Raw genomic sequence first — 22,253 nt, forward strand, 5'->3', positions numbered from 1 at the left:
CAGGTTGGGAGAGAGGGAGGGGCAGTGAGAGAAGGGTACAAAGTCGTAGCACTCCTTGTGAAGTCTGGGTCCTTTTGGAGTTGTGGGCCGGCGCCAAGTCCTGCTTCCATACCCAGGGTCTGTCAGTGACCACCTGATTGCACCAGGGAATCAGCACACCCAGGTACACTTTGGTGTTGACTTTCAAGCCGACTTTGAAGATGTGTGGTGGCATAATCTGGCCCTAATTTGAAACCGCACCAAAGATTATAACACTGGTCAGAAAGGGTCATCCGATGTGTTAAGCTGTGCTCACAAGCATTGAACCATTTGGATTTTGAGCGTGCTGGCAATGGTCCTGTTGTCATAACTTAGATCAGTCGAGAGCATGAGTTGTAAGTGGCACATCTCCGATCTCCCTCATTGAACATTGTGTCACTTTTAGACATGATAGAAGGCTCCTATCGCTCTTGGGATTTGTACACAACTGGCCAACTAGTAGATGGTCAGCAACAAAAAAAAAGAAAGCCGGTTTTCATCAAACGGAAATGGAATCATGTCTTTTTTTGGGGGACGATTTTATCGTTCCATCTTGTATGCACACACACACACACACACACTCGCTCTCACTCAGTTATTCGCTCTTACACATTCATTCACTCACACACAATTAACTTTGCATCATTTGATCTGTTTCTATAACTTTTATACTCATCTTATTTCTTTCTCGTCTTGGCTTTATGATGGAATCTGTTCTGTTGATTTCTGGTTCTGTAATTGGGAGACATTGAAGCAAATGCTCTGTTTTCCTCATAGAAGTAAGGTGCATTCAGTTCCTAGCAAGAAAATAATGATGAAGAAGGTAGTGTGGGGGGTTTGGATGAGAAATTTCAGCACATCTGTCATTCTAGGTGCATTAGCCTTGAAGCTTAGATCATTACATTAATGTTTTTTAAGGGATATTGGTTAATCCGCAGAACCCAACCAGATGTGCCAGATATGAAAAAAAAAAAAAAAAAAAGATGAAGCGACACGTTTCCTTATGAACTTTTAGAAATGAATGTTTGGATGATGTTTAGTAACAAGTGCCTTATCACGTGTCTGTATTTTTTGTAACGAGGATTATTATTCATATCATTTGGATTCTTCAAACTACTGTTCTCATCTTGAGTGTTATTTTCACAACGTTTCGGACGATGTAACCTCTGATTTTGGCTTTACTTTCGACAGCCTTCTAACTCGTTTCTCTTATTTTATTCTGTAATCCTCACATTCCATTAGCGATGTTTCTGACAAAAGGGGGGAAAATGCTGTTTTCTGGGTCGGAACTATCCATCTAACACTCATGGTTGGTTAGTTTTTGACCTTGTATTATAATATTTTTTAAGCTCTTTATATCAAATAGCTTTATGTCTTGTCTAGAGCGATTTTCATTTAAAAAAAAGCCAGTCAGGACACCATTGCCACTAGACTCAAGCAATGGAAATTTAGGAGAATTCATTGTTTTTTAAGATTGAAAGGAAATCTTAATATGTTTGGGGAAAGGTTTTAACCCTGTGTTTTTCTACATTTAACGTTAAGAATAAAATAGCAATCTGTGTTTAGTTGTTTGTATACAATGATTTTTTTACAATCGTTCTTGTGTTGCACAATTAAATAACCGAAAAGTGTTGATATGCCGTAAGACGTATTTATCATAAAAGATTCATAAAATCCGATCACGTTCAGTTGGGATGTTTTATTATTTTTTTTTAATTATATATCATTTTTTTTTTTTTCTTTTTTGAACTCGAAATAAAGATTCTAATTTTTGTTTTCATTTCTGTGATTTTTATTTTGGAAGACGTTAAGAAACCGCTTTTTTTTTCTTTCTTTCTTTTCGACGTCATCTGTTTCTAATTTGTTACTTTCAATGTTTCGTTCCTAAACTAAGTCCTAGAAAAACGTATTTCATTTGTAGATTACTAAACCATGTAAAAACGTGTTTTTCTTTATATACACTTTGATCATTTTTTTTGTTTTTTTATGCGCACATCCGGGCACAAACGCTGACCTCATTTCTCAACCTATCTCTACATAACTTTACTCACAATCTGGACTAAATCGTACAAGATATCGCCCAAACAATTTATGGCTACTTTTTGAAGCATTTCATTATTGGTACCCCGCATGGAGACCATACTTTTTTTTTTTTTTTTTTTTTTTTACACACGTTTTATGTGTTTTCCTTTCATTTTCTTTATATATTTCTGTCTTAAACATTTTTTAAAAAGTCCCAAGATGTGCTTCAATTTCTTTTGCACTGAAGATATGAATAAACACACAATGGTACGGTTTTCTTTAATCATATTTTAACTCCACTCCTCTGGCTATAAACACACACACACACACACACACACACACACACACACACACACACACACACACACACACACACACACACACACACACACACACACACACACACACACACACGATAACAATTTCTTTTCTGATATATTTCAACGAGCATTTATTGACCCTGTGCAAACTATGGGTTAAATAACAGAAGAGAGGCTAACCATTTTTCTTTTTCATATATTTTTTTGTTTTGTTCAGTAAAATGTTTCTCGTTTTCTTTTCTCTTTTTTTTTCTCTTTTTTCTTGTTTTTTTACAAAGAGCACAAGACTGCTCGAAATATCATCTATATATCTATAAAAGTGAAATTGTCTGTGTACATTTCGCTTCCAAACTACTGTCAATTTTTAGTCTACAGACTCGAGATTTGACATAAGACGTATTGAGATCTGGGGAAAATCTTTTTAATAATAAATATTATCCCTATAGCAGGATCACAGATAAAATAAGTCTAGGTCTGGTGTTTCCACATGCACCCCCCCAAAAAAATAACATGAAAAAGAATGACACCAAACAAATATAAAAGCTGTAAGGTTCAGAAGAAAGATATGAGCATAATAATCGGCAGGTGTTCCGTTGATAGCCAACCGCTCAGTGTACTGCAAATGGTAACCCTTATTTCAAGTAACGGCATACAACATACGAAATATAGGTACATAAATATGATTAGCTCGAACCAAATATCACATAGAAATTAGACTAGTAATGGAATGGTGTTGCAGAAGCAACAGCCACTCAAGCAGTTCATTCGCGCATATAGAACATAATCCTGATATAATTTCATTTAGTTTATGCGATGTTAGACACAAAGTCAGGTGTCTGATGAATGTGTTTCTGTGGAATAAACTTGGACCACCCAGGTTTTCAGTCCTTGTTAGGGCATTTGTTTTTACAATAATCATGTAAACAAAAGAATAAAAAGTGAAAAAACAAAACAAAACAAAAAACAAAGAGAAAATAAATGTACAACAAATGTTACCAAAAGAAAGATAAGTTACTCTTCTACCTACCTGGATATTTTGTTTTGTGTGTGTTTTAACCTATTTTAAAGTTTTTATTTTGAAACCAAAATAGTGTCAAGTTTATTGCCTTAATATAAAAAAAATAGTGGTTGTATTATAGCCATTGGAACCCTCGATAATTGCTCAAAAATCGAAAATTAAACCAAATATTGGTAGAAACACATCCAATAATCGCCAGAATCTTTTCTAAACACTTTGCATAAGAGATGCAATAACGTGAGAGAATTTTTCCTCTGTGGCTTAAAATCAACAGAATCTAGACCAGTCTTTTAATGACCGTATCCTTGTTGATTGTGGTATGAAGCTGGTGCTGTGTAATTCTGGGAAGTCCACTCCCTCCGACTTTCTTCTTTCTTTGAGAAGGTTTTATTTTATGGCTTAATCGCTTTGGGCGCCCCTACCAGGAAATGCTGATGGGGCTGCCCAGGGACTTTTTGCAGACCACAGTGCTCCTCCTCACTCCACCGCTGGTATTTCAGATCCACTTTTCTGACATTTGTGTCTAATTTTCTCCTACAGTGGGAAGGAGATAAATAAATTGGGTATACAGAACTTGTTTTTAGTTTTTGACGTGACATAAGACTTGTTTTTAGTTTTTGACGTGACATAAGACTTGTTTTTAGTTTTTGACGTGACATAAGACGTGTTTTTAGTTTTTGACGTGACATAAGACTTGTTTTTAGTTTTTGACGTGACATAAGACATGTTTTTAGTTTTTGACGTGACATAAGACTTGTTTTTAGTTTTTGACGTGACATAAGACTTGTTTTTAGTTTTTGACGTGACATAAGACTTGTTTTTAGTTTTTGACGTGACATAAGACGTGTTTTTAGTTTTTGACGTGACATAAGACTTGTTTTTAGTTTTTGACGTGACATAAGACTTGTTTTTAGTTTTTGACGTGACATAAGACTTGTTTTTAGTTTTTGACGTGACATAAGACTTGTTTTTAGTTTTTGACGTGACATAAGACGTGTTTTTAGTTTTTGACGTGACATAAGACTTGTTTTTAGTTTTTGACGTGACATAAGACGTGTTTTTAGTTTTTGACGTGACATAAGACTTGTTTTTAGTTTTTGCCGTGACATAAGACTTGTTTTTAGTTTTTGACGTGACGTAAGACGTGTTTTTAGTTTTTGACGTGACATAAGACGTGTTTTTAGTTTTTGACGTGACATAAGACTTGTTTTTAGTTTTTGACGTGACATAAGACGTGTTTTTAGTTTTTGACGTGACATAAGACTTGTTTTTAGTTTTTGACGTGACATAAGACGTGTTTTTAGTTTTTGACGTGACATAAGACTTGTTTTTAGTTTTTGACGTGACATAAGACGTGTTTTTAGTTTTTGACGTGACATAAGACTTGTTTTTAGTTTTTGCCGTGACATAAGACTTGTTTTTAGTTTTTGACGTGACATAAGACGTGTTTTTAGTTTTTGACGTGACATAAGACTTGTTTTTAGTTTTTGACGTGACATAAGACTTGTTTTTAGTTTTTGACGTGACATAAGACTTGTTTTTAGTTTTTGACGTGACATAAGACGTGTTTTTAGTTTTTGACGTGACATAAGACGTGTTTTTGACGTGACATAAGACTTGTTTTTAGTTTTTGACGTGACATAAGACTTGTTTTTAGTTTTTGACGTGACATAAGACTTGTTTTTAGTTTTTGACGTGACATAAGACGTGTTTTTGACGTGACATAAGACGTGTTTTTAGTTTTTGACGTGACATAAGACTTGTTTTTAATTTTTGACGTGACATAAGACGTGTTTTTGACGTGACATAAGACTTGTTTTTGGCGTGACATAAGACTTGTTTTTAGTTTTTGACGTGACATAAGACTTGTTTTTAGTTTTTGACGTGACATAAGACTTGTTTTTAGTTTTTGACGTGACATAAGACGTGTTTTTGACGTGACATAAGACGTGTTTTTAGTTTTTGACGTGACATAAGACTTGTTTTTAGTTTTTGACGTGACATAAGACTTGTTTTTAATTTTTGACGTGACATAAGACGTGTTTTTGACGTGACATAAGACTTGTTTTTGGCGTGAAATAAGACTTGTTTTTAGTTTTTGCCGTGACATAAGACTTGTTTTTAGTTTTTGACGTGACATAAGACGTGTTTTTGTTTTTGACGTGACATAAGACTTGTTTTTAGTTTTTGACGTGACATAAGACTTGTTTTTAGTTTTTGACGTGACATAAGACGTGTTTTTAATTTTTGACGTGACATAAGACGTGTTTTTGACGTGACATAAGACTTGTTTTTGGCGTGACATAAGACTTGTTTTTAGTTTTTGGCGTGACATAAGACTTGTTTTTAGTTTTTGATGTGACATAAGACGTGTTTTTAGTTTTTGACGTGACATAAGACTTGTTTTTAGTTTTTGACGTGACATAAGACTTGTTTTTAGTTTTTGACGTGACATAAGACTTGTTTTTAGTTTTTGACGTGACATAAGACGTGTTTTTAGTTTTTGACGTGACATAAGACTTGTTTTTAGTTTTTGACGTGACATAAGACTTGTTTTTAGTTTTTGACGTGACATAAGACGTGTTTTTAGTTTTTGACGTGACATAAGACGTGTTTTTAGTTTTTGACGTGACATAAGACTTGTTTTTAGTTTTTGACGTGACATAAGACGTGTTTTTGACGTGACATAAGACGTGTTTTTAGTTTTTGACGTGACATAAGACTTGTTTTTAGTTTTTGACGTGACATAAGACTTGTTTTTAGTTTTTGACGTTACATAAGACTTGTTTTTAGTTTTTGCCGTGACATAAGACGTGTTTTTGACGTGACATAAGACTTGTTTTTAGTTTTTGACGTGACATAAGACTTGTTTTTAGTTTTTGACGTGACATAAGACTTGTTTTTAGTTTTTGACGTGACATAAGACGTGTTTTTGACGTGACATAAGACGTGTTTTTAGTTTTTGACGTGACATAAGACTTGTTTTTAGTTTTTGACGTGACATAAGACTTGTTTTTAATTTTTGACGTGACATAAGACGTGTTTTTGACGTGACATAAGACGTGTTTTTAGTTTTTGACGTGACATAAGACTTGTTTTTAGTTTTTGACGTGACATAAGACTTTTTTTTAGTTTTTGACGTGACATAAGACGTGTTTTTAGTTTTTGACGTGACATAAGACTTGGTTTTTAGTTTTTGACGTGACATAAGACTTGTTTTTAGTTTTTGACGTGACATAAGACGTGTTTTTAGTTTGTGACGTGACATAAGACTTGTTTTTAGTTTTTGACGTGACATAAGACGTGTTTTTAGTTTTTGACGTGACATAAGACGGGTTTTTAATTTTTGACGTGACATAAGACTTGTTTTTAGTTTTTGACGTGAAATAAGACTTGTTTTTAGTTTTTGACGTGAAATAAGACTTGTTTTTAGTTTTTGACGTGACATAAGATGTGTTTGTAGTTTTTGACGTGACATAAGACGTGTTTGTAGTTTTTGACGTGACATAAGACTTGTTTGTAGTTTTTGACGTGACATAAGACTTGTTTTTAGTTTTTGACGTGACATAAGACTTGTTTTTAGTTTTTGACGTGACATAAGACTTGTTTTTAGTTTTTGACGTGACATAAGACTTGTTTTTAGTTTTTGACGTGACATAAGACTTGTTTTTAGTTTTTGACGTGACATAAGACTTGTTTTTAGTTTTTGACGTGACATAAGACTTGTTTTTAGTTTTTGACGTTACATAAGACTTGTTTTTAGTTTTTGACGTGACATAAGACGTGTTTTTGACGTGACATAAGACTTGTTTTTAGTTTTTGACGTGACATAAGACTTGTTTTTAGTTTTTGACGTGACATAAGACTTGTTTTTAGTTTTTGACGTGACATAAGACGTGTTTTTGACGTGACATAAGACGTGTTTTTGGCGTGACATAAGACTTGTTTTTAGTTTTTGCCGTGACATAAGACTTGTTTTTAGTTTTTGACGTGACATAAGACGTGTTTTTAGTTTTTGACGTGACATAAGACTTGTTTTTAGTTTTTGACGTGACATAAGACTTGTTTTTAGTTTTTGACGTGACATAAGACTTGTTTTTAGTTTTTGACGTGACATAAGACGTGTTTTTGACGTGACATAAGACGTGTTTTTGACGTGACATAAGACGTGTTTTTGACGTGACATAAGACTTGTTTTTAGTTTTTGCCGTGACATAAGACTTGTTTTTAGTTTTTGACGTGACATAAGACGTGTTTTTAGTTTTTGCCGTGACATAAGACTTGTTTTTAGTTTTTGACGTGACATAAGACTTGTTTTTAGTTTTTGACGTGACATAAGACGTGTTTTTAGTTTTTGACGTGACATAAGACGTTTTTAGTTTTTGACGTGACATAAGACGTGTTTTTGACGTGACATAAGACGTGTTTTTGACGTGACATAAGACGTGTTTTTGACGTGACATAAGACTTGTTACTGTCAGACTTGAAAGAAGGGACACGATAATGGAAAGGAAGCAGAGGGAGAAAGTACAATAGAAAATGGAAGAAAAACAAAAATTTGAGTGATTGTCCGAATTAAAAAAAAGAAAAAAATGAAGCCGTGATAAATTACATTTCTCGATATTCATTACCTCTCCTAACCCCCATATTTTTCCTCCACCCATCCCACCGCTCTTGCCCTTTTTCTGTCACAGGAATTTTCCTTCATTTTCTGTTCATTTAAACTATAATTATGATACAATGAAATTAGCGGAAAGACCCTTAATTTTCTTGAAGGGGATGCAAGGAAATAGAGGAAAAATATTTTTATTTGATACAGAATTGGGTGATTTTTTATTTCTCCTTTTTTTTTATTGATAAAAAAAATATCTGAAACTATAACCTGAGAAAAACAATCAAAATCTTTACAAGGTCGAAAATTACCTTGAAAAAAGCATTTTTCTTCCATAATTCTCTTGCAAATTCTTAAGTGCTTGGACATGACATAATGCCAACAAATGTCTATTTATTCGTTCTTTCTAAATAAGAGGGGGGAAAAATGCAGAAACTGTTAATTTCAATATTCAATCTCTAATGCCTGAATTCTTCAGCTTAGTTCTGGCTAAATAACATCGTTCAGAATTCTTAAAATTGGAGATTACCGAAAAGGTAAACGCCTTCGAGCCTTTTTGTTGGAAGAAGTTTGTGTGTGTGTGTGATGGGAAGGTCTTGAAGGAGAGAAAAGTATTTAAAATATTTTCCATAAAAGATATTTTTTATTATAATAGAAAAATGCAAGCATCAAAAGTAATGTGGTTAAGCTTAAACATGGAAAAGTAAAGGACTAGTTATTTAAACTGTAAAAGAAAAGGACAAGATATTCTAGTAAAAAAAATATAATAAATTTATAACTTAAAATATAGCAGCATTAAGAATTGATTTTATAATGTTAAATTGAATTATAAAAAGTTTAATGCTGCAATATTTTAAGTGATAAATTTATATTTTTTACTAGAATATTTTGTCCTTTACTTTTCCAGTTTTAACAACTCGTCCTTTACTTTTGCATGTTTAAGCTTAACCAGATTACTTTTCATACTCGCATTTTTCTATTGTAATCCATGATTTTTCCATACTTCCAAGAAATTCACTTGTCCTTTGTTTAATTTCAGTCTTATATTTTTGTCCCCATAAACGTTACATACACATTTGTAAAACATTGTATGGCACTCGTCTGCTTTCATTCTGTCTGTTTCACTTGTTATTTCTCTTTTCATGACAGTAGTGAATTAGTAGCAACACTAGTCGCTAAAGCAATGTGGTTGCTATGGAAACTAGTCATAAAAAACGTTGCTCACCTTAAGTCTTTTTACGATTTTGAACACCACTAAATTCATCATAACTTCTGTTTTACTGAACGAAAATTGAATTTTTTGTCACAATATAGCTGAGAAGGTGATCTATAAACTGTAATAATTGTTTGAAATTTGGTCAAAAAATGAGTGAGCGGTGAAACTTTAAAGCAGTTCTAAATGACTAAAACTGCCACTTAACCATATATTCAAACACGGTAGTGTTTGAATATATAGTGTATTTGAGTCATTTTTCCTGAAGGTAGACGAGATATTATTTAGGAGTATTTCTGATTTTGCTCAACTTTTAAATGAATTTTTCTATGAGGCAGTTGCAGGGTTATAAAATCTTGCACATTGAATAAATTTTATGTTTTGATATAATTTTTTATCTCATGGCAGTTTTAATAATGAATGATTTGGTCACACAACACGCATCAAGCCGGTAGTCCAATTTTTTCCAAATGCGTCCCAGCATTGCGTTGTCAATGGTGGGAACAGCTTCTAGATTCAGGCCTTCAGCTCATTCACGTCTTTTGGAATAAGACGCACATAGTTCAGTCCTTTCACAAATCCCCACAAAAATTAAAAAAAAAAAAAAATCGCAAGGTGTGAGATCTGAAGATGTAGGAGACCAGGGAATGAGATCGTAATCATCTTGCCCAGATCGTCCAATCCATCTGTCTGGCAATGTTGTGTTCAGAAACTGTCTAACTCTGAGGCTCTATTGTGGTGGCGCCCCATCCTGTTGGAAAATGAAGTCGTCACTTTCTCACTTAAACAGGTATGAGGACTTGAAGTGTGCCCCAGACCTTTGGAACACCCTGTATATAAAAGATGTGCTACATATGAATAGATCCAGGTTCTTCCTCACAAAACTTTTTGGCTGGTTACGCAATAAATACAGACATGATAAAGCAGCTTGCGGGGAGACGTTGAAAGATATGCCAGAAGCCTCACACTATAACTTCGACTACAAACATCCACTCAGTATGGTGACCTATTGGATTATTACTTGAATACTATAGCCAAGACCACTCTGCTACTTCAAGCAAGTATATCCCTTTTATGAGAAATATAAAAATATAAATGGTATATCGAGCCAAGATTACTAGTCTGATTTCGTTTCTTATCAACTGTTCTGTATTTTTTTTTTTTTTTTTTTTTTTTTTTAGTCAGTGAGGGTATATTTTATTAAAGTGTAAACATATGCACCATAGAGGTGCTGGAGGGTGTTGTCAGTAATGTCTCCGTGTGGATCACTGGAGAGTTTCAGGTCTGTCAACAACATACTCTTTTCACCAAGTTGATCTGATACGAGATGATCAATAGCGCACTCTCAGACACTGGGCATTTATAACGTTAGTGCTCTGCACCAAACTCTCATGGTTCACTCCAGATTGGCGACGGTAAAAGCCAGTTTACATAAAGTGGCAAGCTGAAACGAGACAGCTGCAACTGCTGTAAACATTCATGGATGAATCCTTAAAAAAAGGTTGTTTACATTGGTGAAGTAAAATATTGTTACAAAAAGAAATAACAAAATATTACATCTAGAATCAATAACAAAATATTACATCTAGAATCAATTAAAAAGATATAGATTTTCATGTAAAGTAGAGGTTCCCGATATTCCAGATAAAAAATAAGGTACTGGCTATATGGCTATTTTGTGTGTGTGTTTTATCTTATTTTTTTGCAGTGTACTAACTTCTTAGTTTCATTTTAGTGTTAAGTATTGTTATTAAGTGGCAATTAAATACGTGGCTGAATAGATTTGATCCAACCGTATATTTAACCGTGAGTTCAGTACATCCTAAAGTTGAAGACATAAATTTTAGTGGGTGCGAGGTTTGAGGGGGATTTCTTCAGAGGTGCTGACCAAAAAACAAAAACAACAAAAAAAAAAATGGGGAGGTTGGGAACCACTGGTGTAAAAGAATATTAATTATCCGACAGGGTTAGTTATAAAAGAATTATGTCATTTCACACGAACTCGTTTGTCTCATAAAAGTTTAAAGACACTGAAGCAATTTCTATTGGGTTTATTCATAACCCTTTAGTTTTGCTTTCAATGGCCTTCGGGCCAAGATCACAGTGTAGTATCTGTTCTGATGCTACACTTCACCTTTTCTGTCCTCGGTCAGTGGAGGAGAAATCCTTCATGACTGAGACAATTTTTATTTTTGCTTCTATCTAGAATGCCCCTTTTTGGGGAAGTGTTTTTCTCACACATTAAAATCCGACCTTGTGTCTAACTCTGCCCTCGTGGAGAGTCAAGTAAATAGAAACTCCCAACCTTTTGAAATGCAAACTATTTTTATTCACAAACAACAACTTTAGTTGTTTATTGAGATTGTCGGACTGACTTCCTCATCTTGGTTGTTATAGTCACAACGTTTCGGCTGTTTTGCCCCCCTGGCCTTCATCAGGTGTTTTGTATCGAACTGGGGAACCGTTTGTTAGGAGTCTCGAACCCAACCCTTTATTATTATTATTACGGGGGTACCGTGTTCGGACTCCAGCTAGGCTCTGGGACATAGTTGCTGATTTTCTGAATGAGAGCCTAGCTGGAGTCTGAACACAGTAGCCCCGTAATAATAATAAAGGGTTGGGTTCGAGACTCCTAACAAACGGTTCCCCAGTTCGATACAAAACACCTGATGAAGGCCGGAGGGCAAAACGGCCAAAACGTTGTGATTATAACAACCAAGATGAGGAAGTCAGTCCGACAATCTCAATAAATGAAAACCCCTCATCTCAAAAATACAGACAATTACTAACTCTAGTTGTTGTTTCTAATGTGTTTATGCTTTCTTCCTCTCACGGTCTTCGTATGTTATTACATGACAACTAGAGTGAGGCTATGCTTGCCTGGAGAGTCTCGCTGGTTTCTTCTTTTCGACATGATTGTATCCCTGATAATGGGAGTGGAACAGCTGTTTCATTTACTGACTCTTCCTTCCAACATGTAATCCCACTCGGCCAATTACAATTTGTCAATTTACTGATAAATACTCATATAAGGGAGTTTCGTCCTTGTCATGTTACTGGAATGTTTTCACAGCTTTTTCTTTTTGTTTGCTCCTGTGTTAGTAAATGCTGCTATCCTGAGAAATCAACGTTAAACATGTAGATCTAACTCTACAAGTACACATTACCTACCTCCATTGTAATAAAGGCGAATTTTGCTTCTGTATGTGTATGCCATAGATTGTTTTTTTTTTTTTACAAAGGAGTCACCACTTATCAAGGCCCACTTGAGGATAAAGTTTAATGAATGTACAGTAGTCAATGGGACAATCTATAAAAGTGAAAGTGTCTGTATGTCTGTACATTTCCCTACCGAATAACTCTGTCAATTTCAGTCTACAGACTCCAAATTTGATATACAGGGTATTGAGGTTTGGGAAAATCTTTCTAATGTTTTCGGCCAGAAATTTGGCTGTTAAGGGGGTCAAAGTTCAACGATTTGACATTTGAAAACTCTACCAAACTCCTCTGCAAATTTTGGGTATAAACAATTGAAATTTTAGATATAGGTTCCTTGGACATGGATCTAACTCAATAACTTGATTTGAGCCCAAAACAATAAATGTTATGGGGTCATAATAGGGGTCAAAGTTTAAAAAAAATTGACCTCTGTGATCTCTACCAAATTACTCAGACAATTTCTGGTCTAAACATTTGAAATTTTACATAAAAAGGTATTCAGAGATAGGGCAAGCTTTTTAATCGGTTTGAGTCGAAAATTTTAGCTACAAATGTATAAATGTATGTATGTATGTATGTTTGCATGTCTGCCTAAAACTTTCGACAGAGGCGACGGATTTTCACAAAATCAGTATCGTTTTGAAGCTCGACTCTTCAGACAATAATTACGGAAAAATTGGCTAAAAACATTTTCTACACTCTCAACTGGGCACTTTTCTACAGGGAGGGGGTTGCTTTTTTCGCCGATATTTTTGAAAGTCATCCCCTCTTTTCGACTGTCTAGCCTTAATTTAAACCTACGTTACTTCTAGTGTGACGCTGGTCATAACAGCAAAGACGTCACGTTTTTTCCCCGTTCTTTTCCTTTTTCACTGTACGGGTTCAAGCCTGCTTTCTTACTGACACATTTTTTTTTTTTTTTTTTTTTTTTTTGCTTAACGCACACCTTCAAACACCCGGACAACGCTGGGAACCCATGCTAGTATCGTATTAATCGTTAGAAGTGTAAATTTGGTAAATTGAGTTAAGGGGACGGCTCATCAAGAACTTGTTCACGATTATATTGTAGTCAGCTGGAAAGCAGGCAAACAGAAGAGAGTTCCACAGGCGTGCAGTTCTAAGAAAGAAGATTTGTTCATGAAATCCATGCTTAGGTTTAGGCATAGATAAAGAGTGGACAAAATTATTGATAGTGGTTCCAGCTTTTTTTTTTTTTTTTTTTTTTTTTTTTTACAAAAGAGTCACCACCTATAAAGTTTTAACATTGTCTGGGAATCAATCTATGTTGTGTTCAGTTTCAGTCGCAAACAGACCAAGACAAAGAATAGGAAATAACTCCAACTCACTTGTTCTTTATAGCTATCCAGCGCAGCTGTAGCCGAGATTGAACTCACTATACGAGTTTTAAAAAAAAGTTTTTTTTTTATTACATTTTCACCCCAAACAGGGCACATTGCCACTTTGGTGCTTGTAGTGTAATTCAAATCTTGTCGGTAGCTGAATACTTGATGCTACGGCAGGGCTATAAAGAGTATTTTTACAAGGACGGTTCAACAAGAATTTGTTTAGGTTGGACTTGAAAATGATCATTCTGACAGACCAATGAAAATTTCAATCGAATTCATTGTGCTGTTTTGCATTACAAACTTATTCCTTAATTAGCAAGAAAAGAAAAGAGGGCGACTAAATAAAAGTGGATGCAATGTAATTGAGAAAATCTAAAAATGGCCATCCGAATGTCACCTGCTATGTCATTCGCATTCCTTATCCTCAGGTAAGCTCTAATTAGAGAGAGCGTGCTGTCTTCAATGAGACATCTGATTACATTATTCATCATTCCAGTTGACATATTACTTTTCTTGAAACAAAGACTTCGAAGCCACTTCTGCAAAGAAGGATGAGTACAAAAAAAAGTTATATATATATATATAAACAAACGTTTGCCAATCTGTTACTTGGAAAAAGAAAAATTATATTCAACAAAAGGTTTGCAACTTAAAATCTCATTAAATAGAAAAAGGTTTCGGTTTCAATTTCCGGTTATGGCATCCGGTTTATTTGTTAGTAATTTATTTACTATTAATGCAATTTTCGTCATTTCTAAAAATAGTTAAGATATTTCATATTTTGAAATGAGACAAATCTCTGCAATGTGTTTATTATATTAAAAAAAATATGATTGGCAGACGGACACAATAAATATTATATATAGAGATAATTGAAGACTTCAAAAATACGTTGTATTCATTTAATCTGTACATTTAACAATGCCAATATTTTAAACTGATGTCTGATAGTTGATTCCGATGGACAAAAATGTATCTAAAACAAAAATCCTGCAATCTTTTAGCCTAAGTAAGGAATTTTTAGAAGGAAGGAAAAAAAAAAGCTTTTCAATAAAATAAATCTTGAGTTAGAAAAAGAGCTCGTTTTGGTTCAAAATTTAAAAGGCAACAGAAAATCATTAAAAAAAAAATAATAATTTAATAAATAAATCAAAGTTCACTTTTGAGTAAATCATATCAGGTGAAAATAATTCCATTTCTAATTTAAAAGATGGAATAAAAAAAAAATATCAAAGAATATTTTCCCTAACTATTTAGATTATAACCTACTGACCTAATAACCTGCTGTCACATTTATCATATGTACAGGCATATATTGTGGAGAGCACGTCATGGCTTCAATTACAAGTGATTGATGATAAGCTAAATAATTAATAAAATGTTCATATGATTTTGAACTGGAGAGTTTTCTTCATGCATCACTGCTTATTAAGACCCAAATGCCATTCAAGGATAGATGTTATTAAGATTATCAGTTGGCAATGAAGAACAACACCTCGAGAGAATTGGTGAAAATAAGTTCGTCCAAGGGCTATAAAAAGCCGTTACCAGAGTCATTTGGAGAGTGACTGCCGAGGTTGCTCTGGTAACGTGTCATGTTGAATCATTTGGAATCATGTCATGTTAAGTTGATGGAGGTGGTTCAGGTTCAAATCGACGGAGGTGTTCGGGATTGTGTTGTGTCAAATCGACAGAGGTGTTCGGTTCAAATTGACGGATAGTGTCGGGTCACGTGGACGAAATTGTTCGGGATTGTGCCGGAGCATGTGGTCAGAATTGTTCGGGACTGTGCCGGAGCATATGGACAGAATTATGTGGTACCGTGTTGAGTTATATATATATATATATATATGACATTGTTCAGTTTCTGTTTATTATCCAGTTCGCTTGACGGTTGTTGCAGTTGTGCTGCCACGTGTGATAACATTTTTTCTGTCTCTCTCTCTCCTCGCAAATCAACAATGTCTTTCTGTCTCAAAACGACGACTACGTTTCTGCTGATCATGACCGGATTAATTCTTTGACTGGGAAAACTTCTCTAACAAGACATTCTTTTTTGTTTGGAATTACGTTTTTCTGTTTTAAGAATGACTTTACACTCAAGATGTATTTCACAAATAAATAATTCACAATATGATTTCTGTTCTGTTTTCAGTTGGAGGAGGAGAAATCCTTCTTGGCAGAAGCAGTTTTAATTTTTTTTTGTCTCATTCAGAATGCTCGTTTTTGGGAAGCTAGATACCCCTTCACCCACACACACACACAAAAATAAACCAACCTTGTGTCTAAATTTTCCTTTGTGGAGAGAAAAATAAATAGGCACTAACTATTTCAGAAATACCCTCTCTCCAACTTTTAAAAACAAAAAGTTATCTTCTTACTCAACCAATCAGAGCCTTTTGTATTGCTCTTGAAGATTATTGATTATTCAAACATTTCACCACATTTCCCCCCAAAAATTATTTACTAATTTTTATTTATTTATTATTTACTAGCAGGGTCGGGCATAAAATATGCTTAAATATGATATTTTAATTTGTCCAGATGTCATATGTATTATTATAGAGTCGTGATTTCAAAAGTAAAGAAAATAAAAATGTATTTAAATGCTATCAGCTAGAATTGAAAACGAAACTCTACCATTCAAAGCTGGTGACGTTACCACTGTACCAATGTGAGACATATATGAACCCATAAAAATAAACTAAGATGAATGTATAAAATGTTTAACGATTTTTTCAATTTTGACCCATTTTTGTCCCCTTAAAAACAATTTTAATCGGCTAAAGATCCATAAAAGAACGACGTGTAAAAAAAAATAAATAAATAAATATCCAATCATTTGAGGCCCCTAGCGCCGTTCTGCGACTTTTAGTTCCAGAAGAGATAAAATTCCAAAATATGGAGACAGACGGACAGACATATAGCTGTTTATATATTAGATTATTTCAGAATAGCACGGTTTTATTTTTATTTAAAGGTCAGACTTTGGGTGGAGCTTTCGCTCTATCTAACTCCTTCAGTGAGGCACTAGAAAATGGTCCGATTAAAAACACCCCCTCCCTCCAAAAAAGTAAATATAAAAAAATAGAATATATACATAATAATTTCTTAATGGCATGACTAAGATACTTGACAACTTTCAACAAAACCTGCCAAACGATTATATATTATTTAGTTATTATTTTTTGTTTGGAATCCCTTGAGATGCGGCTTCATAATTTGTGTGTTCATATTTTGTGGACTATTATCCTCATCTTCATAATTGTTGCACATTTACCTGAAGAAGGCCAGAGGATGAGTTGGCCGAAACGTGGTGAAACAACAACAATAACTATAAAGATGAGGATAAACAAAATGCTGATAGAAAAAAACCCAGTAACTTTCACCAATAGCGCGAAAATGTAATGCTCTACAAGTATTTTTTAAATTTTTTAGCGATTATCGAAGCTTGACTATGGCTTGAATGAGACCGACATATTGTTTTGCATTCTTACTCGATAGGCTCTACACTTATATATTATTTTCATTTATTTTATTTTTTGGAATCCTTTGAGATTAGTCTTCATAATTTGTGCATTCATTTTTTTGTGGACTGTTATCCTCATCTTAATAGTTGTTGTACATTTACTAGAAGAAGGCCAGAGGATGAGTTGGCCGAAACGTGGTGAAACAATCTTTGGCGTTTTTCAGTTTTATTAACTTTTATCAAGTACTAGCAGAGAGAAATTAAAGTGTTCTCGATATATTAGATAAAGATGTTAAAGTCAAAATCACAAGGAACTAAACAACTTGCTTGCTTTATGAGGTCTGGCTATACCCAACTTATATCCATCATGTATAGTCTTTGTTTGGGTGAGTCCATCTTGAACATTGAATAATCTTCTTTTTAGCAGTCCATCATAAATTGATGACGATATCAATGCCTTCCCCTTACAATCGTCTGGAAAGGAGAGCGTCTAGAATCTGTTTCCTCATCGCTAATCAACTCCTTGTTGGATGAAGAAGGTGTCCTATGTCGAAGAAGAGTACGCACAGTTAAAAAAGGATAAAAAATAAACTCAGTTGCCAAAGCAAGTGTCATAACCTTGAGTCTTACTCAAAACTCCACAGCCAACTATTATCTTTCTGTGGGCAAGTCCATTTTGGCATCCCATTGTAAATCGATAGCATCATCGCGTCCTCCCCTCATTGATAGCTGAAGAAGCTGAATTTTTATCTATATTCTTGTCCACTGATGCTGTAGATATGATTAATGTCATTCAGTGCACACTCTTCTTCTTATTCTGACGCTAGCAGATCAGGCTGACGGAAGATATTGGCTTCTTGGCTTAAAATATTGATACGCTTGCTGCTTTTCATTTTCTTTGCAAAACTCAATCATGTTCTGCAAAGTCATAAACAAAAACAATTTTCCTCTACAAAATAACCAAACCAAACAGCATGAATAAATATGATGTAATGGAATAACCTAACATCCCTTCATAGATGAAATGAACTATAGATATATTGACCCTCTCACGTGACTGAGAGAGAAGGAAAAAAGACAGGAAGAGAATAAGAAAAGAGGTCGAGTAATTCTTATGTCACATGTATTCCCTTGTAAATAAACCCCTTTGTCTTTCACCCCCGTGTTTTTTGCTGTATTCTTATTTAAAGTAAGGATATAACAAAATATTTGAAGATATCAATAACTTGAAACATAAAAAGTTTACCAAAATAAAATGACCGGATTTGGCATTAAACAACCTGAAAAGGGTTGATATGGCGTAAAACAAAAACAACCATATGAAACCACTCCTTGATGCAAGTACAACATAACAATACAAAACAAAAACTGGTTGCACAGCTTGTGTGGTGAGATGTTACATTTCTTTTAGCATAAACTTGATGTGGTCGCTGTATGTTGTGTTCCGACCTCCTATTGATCTTGTGTCTGTTGTCAACTTCTCATAAAGAATTAGTCGGTACAGTCTCTGATCTGGCATGCGGTACGTCTTGGCTGTTAAAAAAAAACATCACATGAACAACTCGAATACCTCACTGTAATGTATTAAACTCGATGCTGAGTTCTTAATACAGAAAAATCACGGCCATTTTAACAACGGGAGAAAAGTTATTCTTTCTGCCTTGTAACTCATTTTTTTTTCTTTTTATTAAGCCATGATGATAAAACGGTTAACAATAGACAGAGGCTACTAAGCTAATTAGGGAATCCATAAAACTTAGGAACATCCCGATAGTTAGTCAATACAGAACTCTGAAAATGTGACAATGATACATGTTCATTCACACAATTCTGAGGCAGCACGTTCAGGACGGCAGAACACAATGCAAAAGGAGATGGCTGATACATCTCTGAGCAAACACCAGTGTGATTATGCAGAGGGTCTAATTTGAATCTATCTATTTTTTTTTATCTATAGTCGAATATTTGTCAGCAAAGAGAACAAGTCTGAAATGTAGAAATTGTGCTAATAATGAGCAAATATCGTAGGAGTGATGTCAAGTTCTCTTTTTCTTTCCTTTTTATATTACACTAGAATTACAAGAAAAGAATAAAGCAAACAGAAAATTAAACTAAATATTTTAGTGCATTAAAATTTTGAACCGGAAACGGAAGAATGTAGTAAATTTCAGGTCAAGGAAATTCAAATGACGTGGGGGTCACACTCATGCAGTTATTAAATAATTTAATAGTGTATTAGTACGTTGAACCCATCTTGGGACGAGTATACTATCTAGTAGTTTAATGAACTTGTTAAAAATGACTTTGTTGTAAATGTGCCGAATAAATATAAGTACTTTTAATCGGAATGTTATTTAATTTGACCATCTTTTCATTTATTACATAGGACAACTTTTCTTTCTTTTGTCAAGTAAAATCTTAAAAGCTTTTTTCGTCCTTTATAGTTTCTATTGATTTAACTCGCAAAATTATCAAGGTTCATGATGTCTATTTGTTTCAAGTATATACAAACATGAATTTAAAAGATCTTCAGTTCAACATCAACTTTATCATTCCCCTAGATATGACTGGTCTTGGATATGACCTTAAACTATATCCAGTGATGAGGCCCCAGCTTGCGGGCTTTGGGGAGTGTGGAGCCACCCTTTAATTGCCATCGCTACCAGGTCCACTCTGACCCAGAGTGGTAGTACCTGTTAGGGTCCCCACTATGGGTTAAATAGAAACCGACTTGAAAAGAACAAATATATTCTATTAAAAAAATTTCCTCAAAATCTTTGGATTCAGCATTAAATAACCCGAAAAGGGTTGATATGCCGTAAAATAAAAACAATCAACAAACCAAACTAGCTATGACCTTTAACTATAGCTGCTAGTAAAGTCACAATTTAGGGTGAGGGGCTGAGTAGATTCGTCTCTTGTTTCCCATTGTTCGAGAGTCCAGAAATTAACCAAACCAGAAGCATTTATTGCTTTGTATTGTTCCAGAGTTGAACCCAACCAGAAGTTGTGGCATCTGTCAAGAGCCTATTTGTTGGCTGGATTAGATTGGTCCTGGACATGACCTCAACTGTATTCAATGATAGAGCCCCATTTTGGGTGCTGTGGAGAATTTTTTCTTGGTTTTGGTTTCTATTGTTCCCAATTTACCCACACTTTGAGTTGCCGTGCATTCTGGTATTCTATCTGTGGATTAAATAGAGCCTGTCACTAGCAGATTATGTACAGTGGATTCCTGCAAAACGAATTGGTCTATAAATATTTGGAAGATATGAAAGCATAAAAACTTTTATTAAAATGGCTGCATTTGTCATTAAATTACTCTCCCCTCAAAAAGTAGGGTTGATGTGCCATAAAACAATTAAATTACTACTACTACTACTACTACTACTACTACTACTACTACTACTCGCTGAACTAGTTGTTAATAAATGTGTTTAAGAATGACTTTGTTCTGCAGATAGAACCTGCATATAAAACCTTTTTATTTTTAAGGGTGAATTACATTTTGTCTTTAATTTAAAATCTTAACTATCTTTTTTTTTATTATTTTTCAGATCCTGATGCAATTCGCAATCTGAAGAGCATGGAGGGTTACATGGATTCTTGTCCCTCCTGCCACCTTCCCTTTGACAAAGGAAAAAAACGGCGTCTCATCGACTCATGTGGTCATGAGCGATGTTATTCCTGTATGTTTGATGTTGATAAATGCCCGCTGTGTGATCAAACAGGTTAGCGTATTATTTTTTATTTTAAAAAAATATTTATTCTTTTTTTTATTACATTGACAAAAAATATGGATGAGAGTGCTTCACTTGGTTGGATCATGGAAATTGCCTAAATTAGATACGTATCAAATATTTATGTCTTAGCTTTTGTGAAACTAGAGAAAATGTTCAGTTTAACTTCAAAAAAATCAAATTAAAAGCTCAACTTCATAAAAAAAAATGATGAGTTTTTGAAGATTGGCAGTACATCTTATGTTAAGAATAAGTAGGTTTGAAAACACTTTAAAGGGCGTGTCAAGCTGGTCTAATGGTTATCGTATTTGACTCGCTGTGTTTTGGTTTCAACCTCACCTCGAGTATTTTTGTTTTTTTTTTACTTAGAAGAAATGAACTGTTTAGAAAAAAACATCATATTTGCATGCACATATCTCAGTTTCTTTCCGTTTTTTTTTTTGTTTTTTTGTTTTTTACTTCATTTATTTTTTAAAGGAATTTAACATGGTTCATACCTACGGTCTTTCCGTTTATAATAAGTAAGAATTCTGCATTAAAATATAATATTTATGAATATTTGACGACCGGACAATGCCGGATAGCCTTGTATAAAAATAAAACCAAAATTATGCCAATTAAATCTCGTTAAAATCACTCTCAAACACTGCAATATACACCCTATACTGCAATATATACACTGAGCCTGACTAATAGCATTGATCTTTTTTTTTGATTTTTTGTTATCAATTTTTCTTTTTCCTATTAACATTGTTTTTTATTCTTCATCATGTACTACATTTCTTTCGAACTGCCAGCATCTTTTCCCGTTTTTTGCATATTTTTAGCATTAAATTTCAAATTATTTTTCTTGTGCATCCAAACAAAAGATGTCAATCTTTTCTGTTTCTGAACTTTTTGAGATAATAATTGATTATTCGTTTTTGCAACGTCCCGTAAAACTCAGTTGAATGTTACAGTCTTCTGGAAGTTGAAGATTCAATCCTCAATGTGAGCACCATTAAAAGTACTATTGGGAATTATTTAGTCATGACTGACGGAACGAGACCAGGATTGCCTCATGGATTAAATAAAAGGTTCTGTTCAAAATTCTCTGTAGATTCACAAATTCGATAGAAAGATTTCTGGATTCGATAGAAAGATTTCTGGATTCGATAGAAAGATTTCTGGATTCGATAGAAAGATTTCTGAGTTCAACAAGATACACTTAAAGAAGATTGGAGGTTTGCCTCGACTGAAACGTTGTACGAATAAAACTCAACAATAGTCCAAATAA

The 22,253-nt window shown here is 34.1% G+C and overlaps 1 protein-coding gene across 4 annotated transcripts in view; it reads left to right on the forward strand.

The window, feature by feature from the left end:
* LOC145246629 (protein TANC2-like) overlaps nt 1-22,253 on the forward strand; it is a 1,068,463-nt gene that overhangs the window by 233,939 nt on the left and 812,271 nt on the right. For all 4 annotated transcript variants that reach the window (XM_080108301.1, XM_080108302.1, XM_080108304.1 and 1 more), the window contains exon 2: nt 20,795-20,968. In XM_080108301.1, coding sequence (XP_079964427.1) covers nt 20,795-20,968 — 174 coding nt within the window. The remainder of the gene's footprint in view (nt 1-20,794; nt 20,969-22,253) is intronic.

The sequence above is a fragment of the Euprymna scolopes genome, chromosome 24 (assembly GCF_053919585.1).
Source record: "Euprymna scolopes isolate OS-2025 chromosome 24, ASM5391958v1, whole genome shotgun sequence".
Classification (NCBI taxonomy): Eukaryota; Metazoa; Mollusca; class Cephalopoda; order Sepiida; family Sepiolidae; genus Euprymna; species Euprymna scolopes.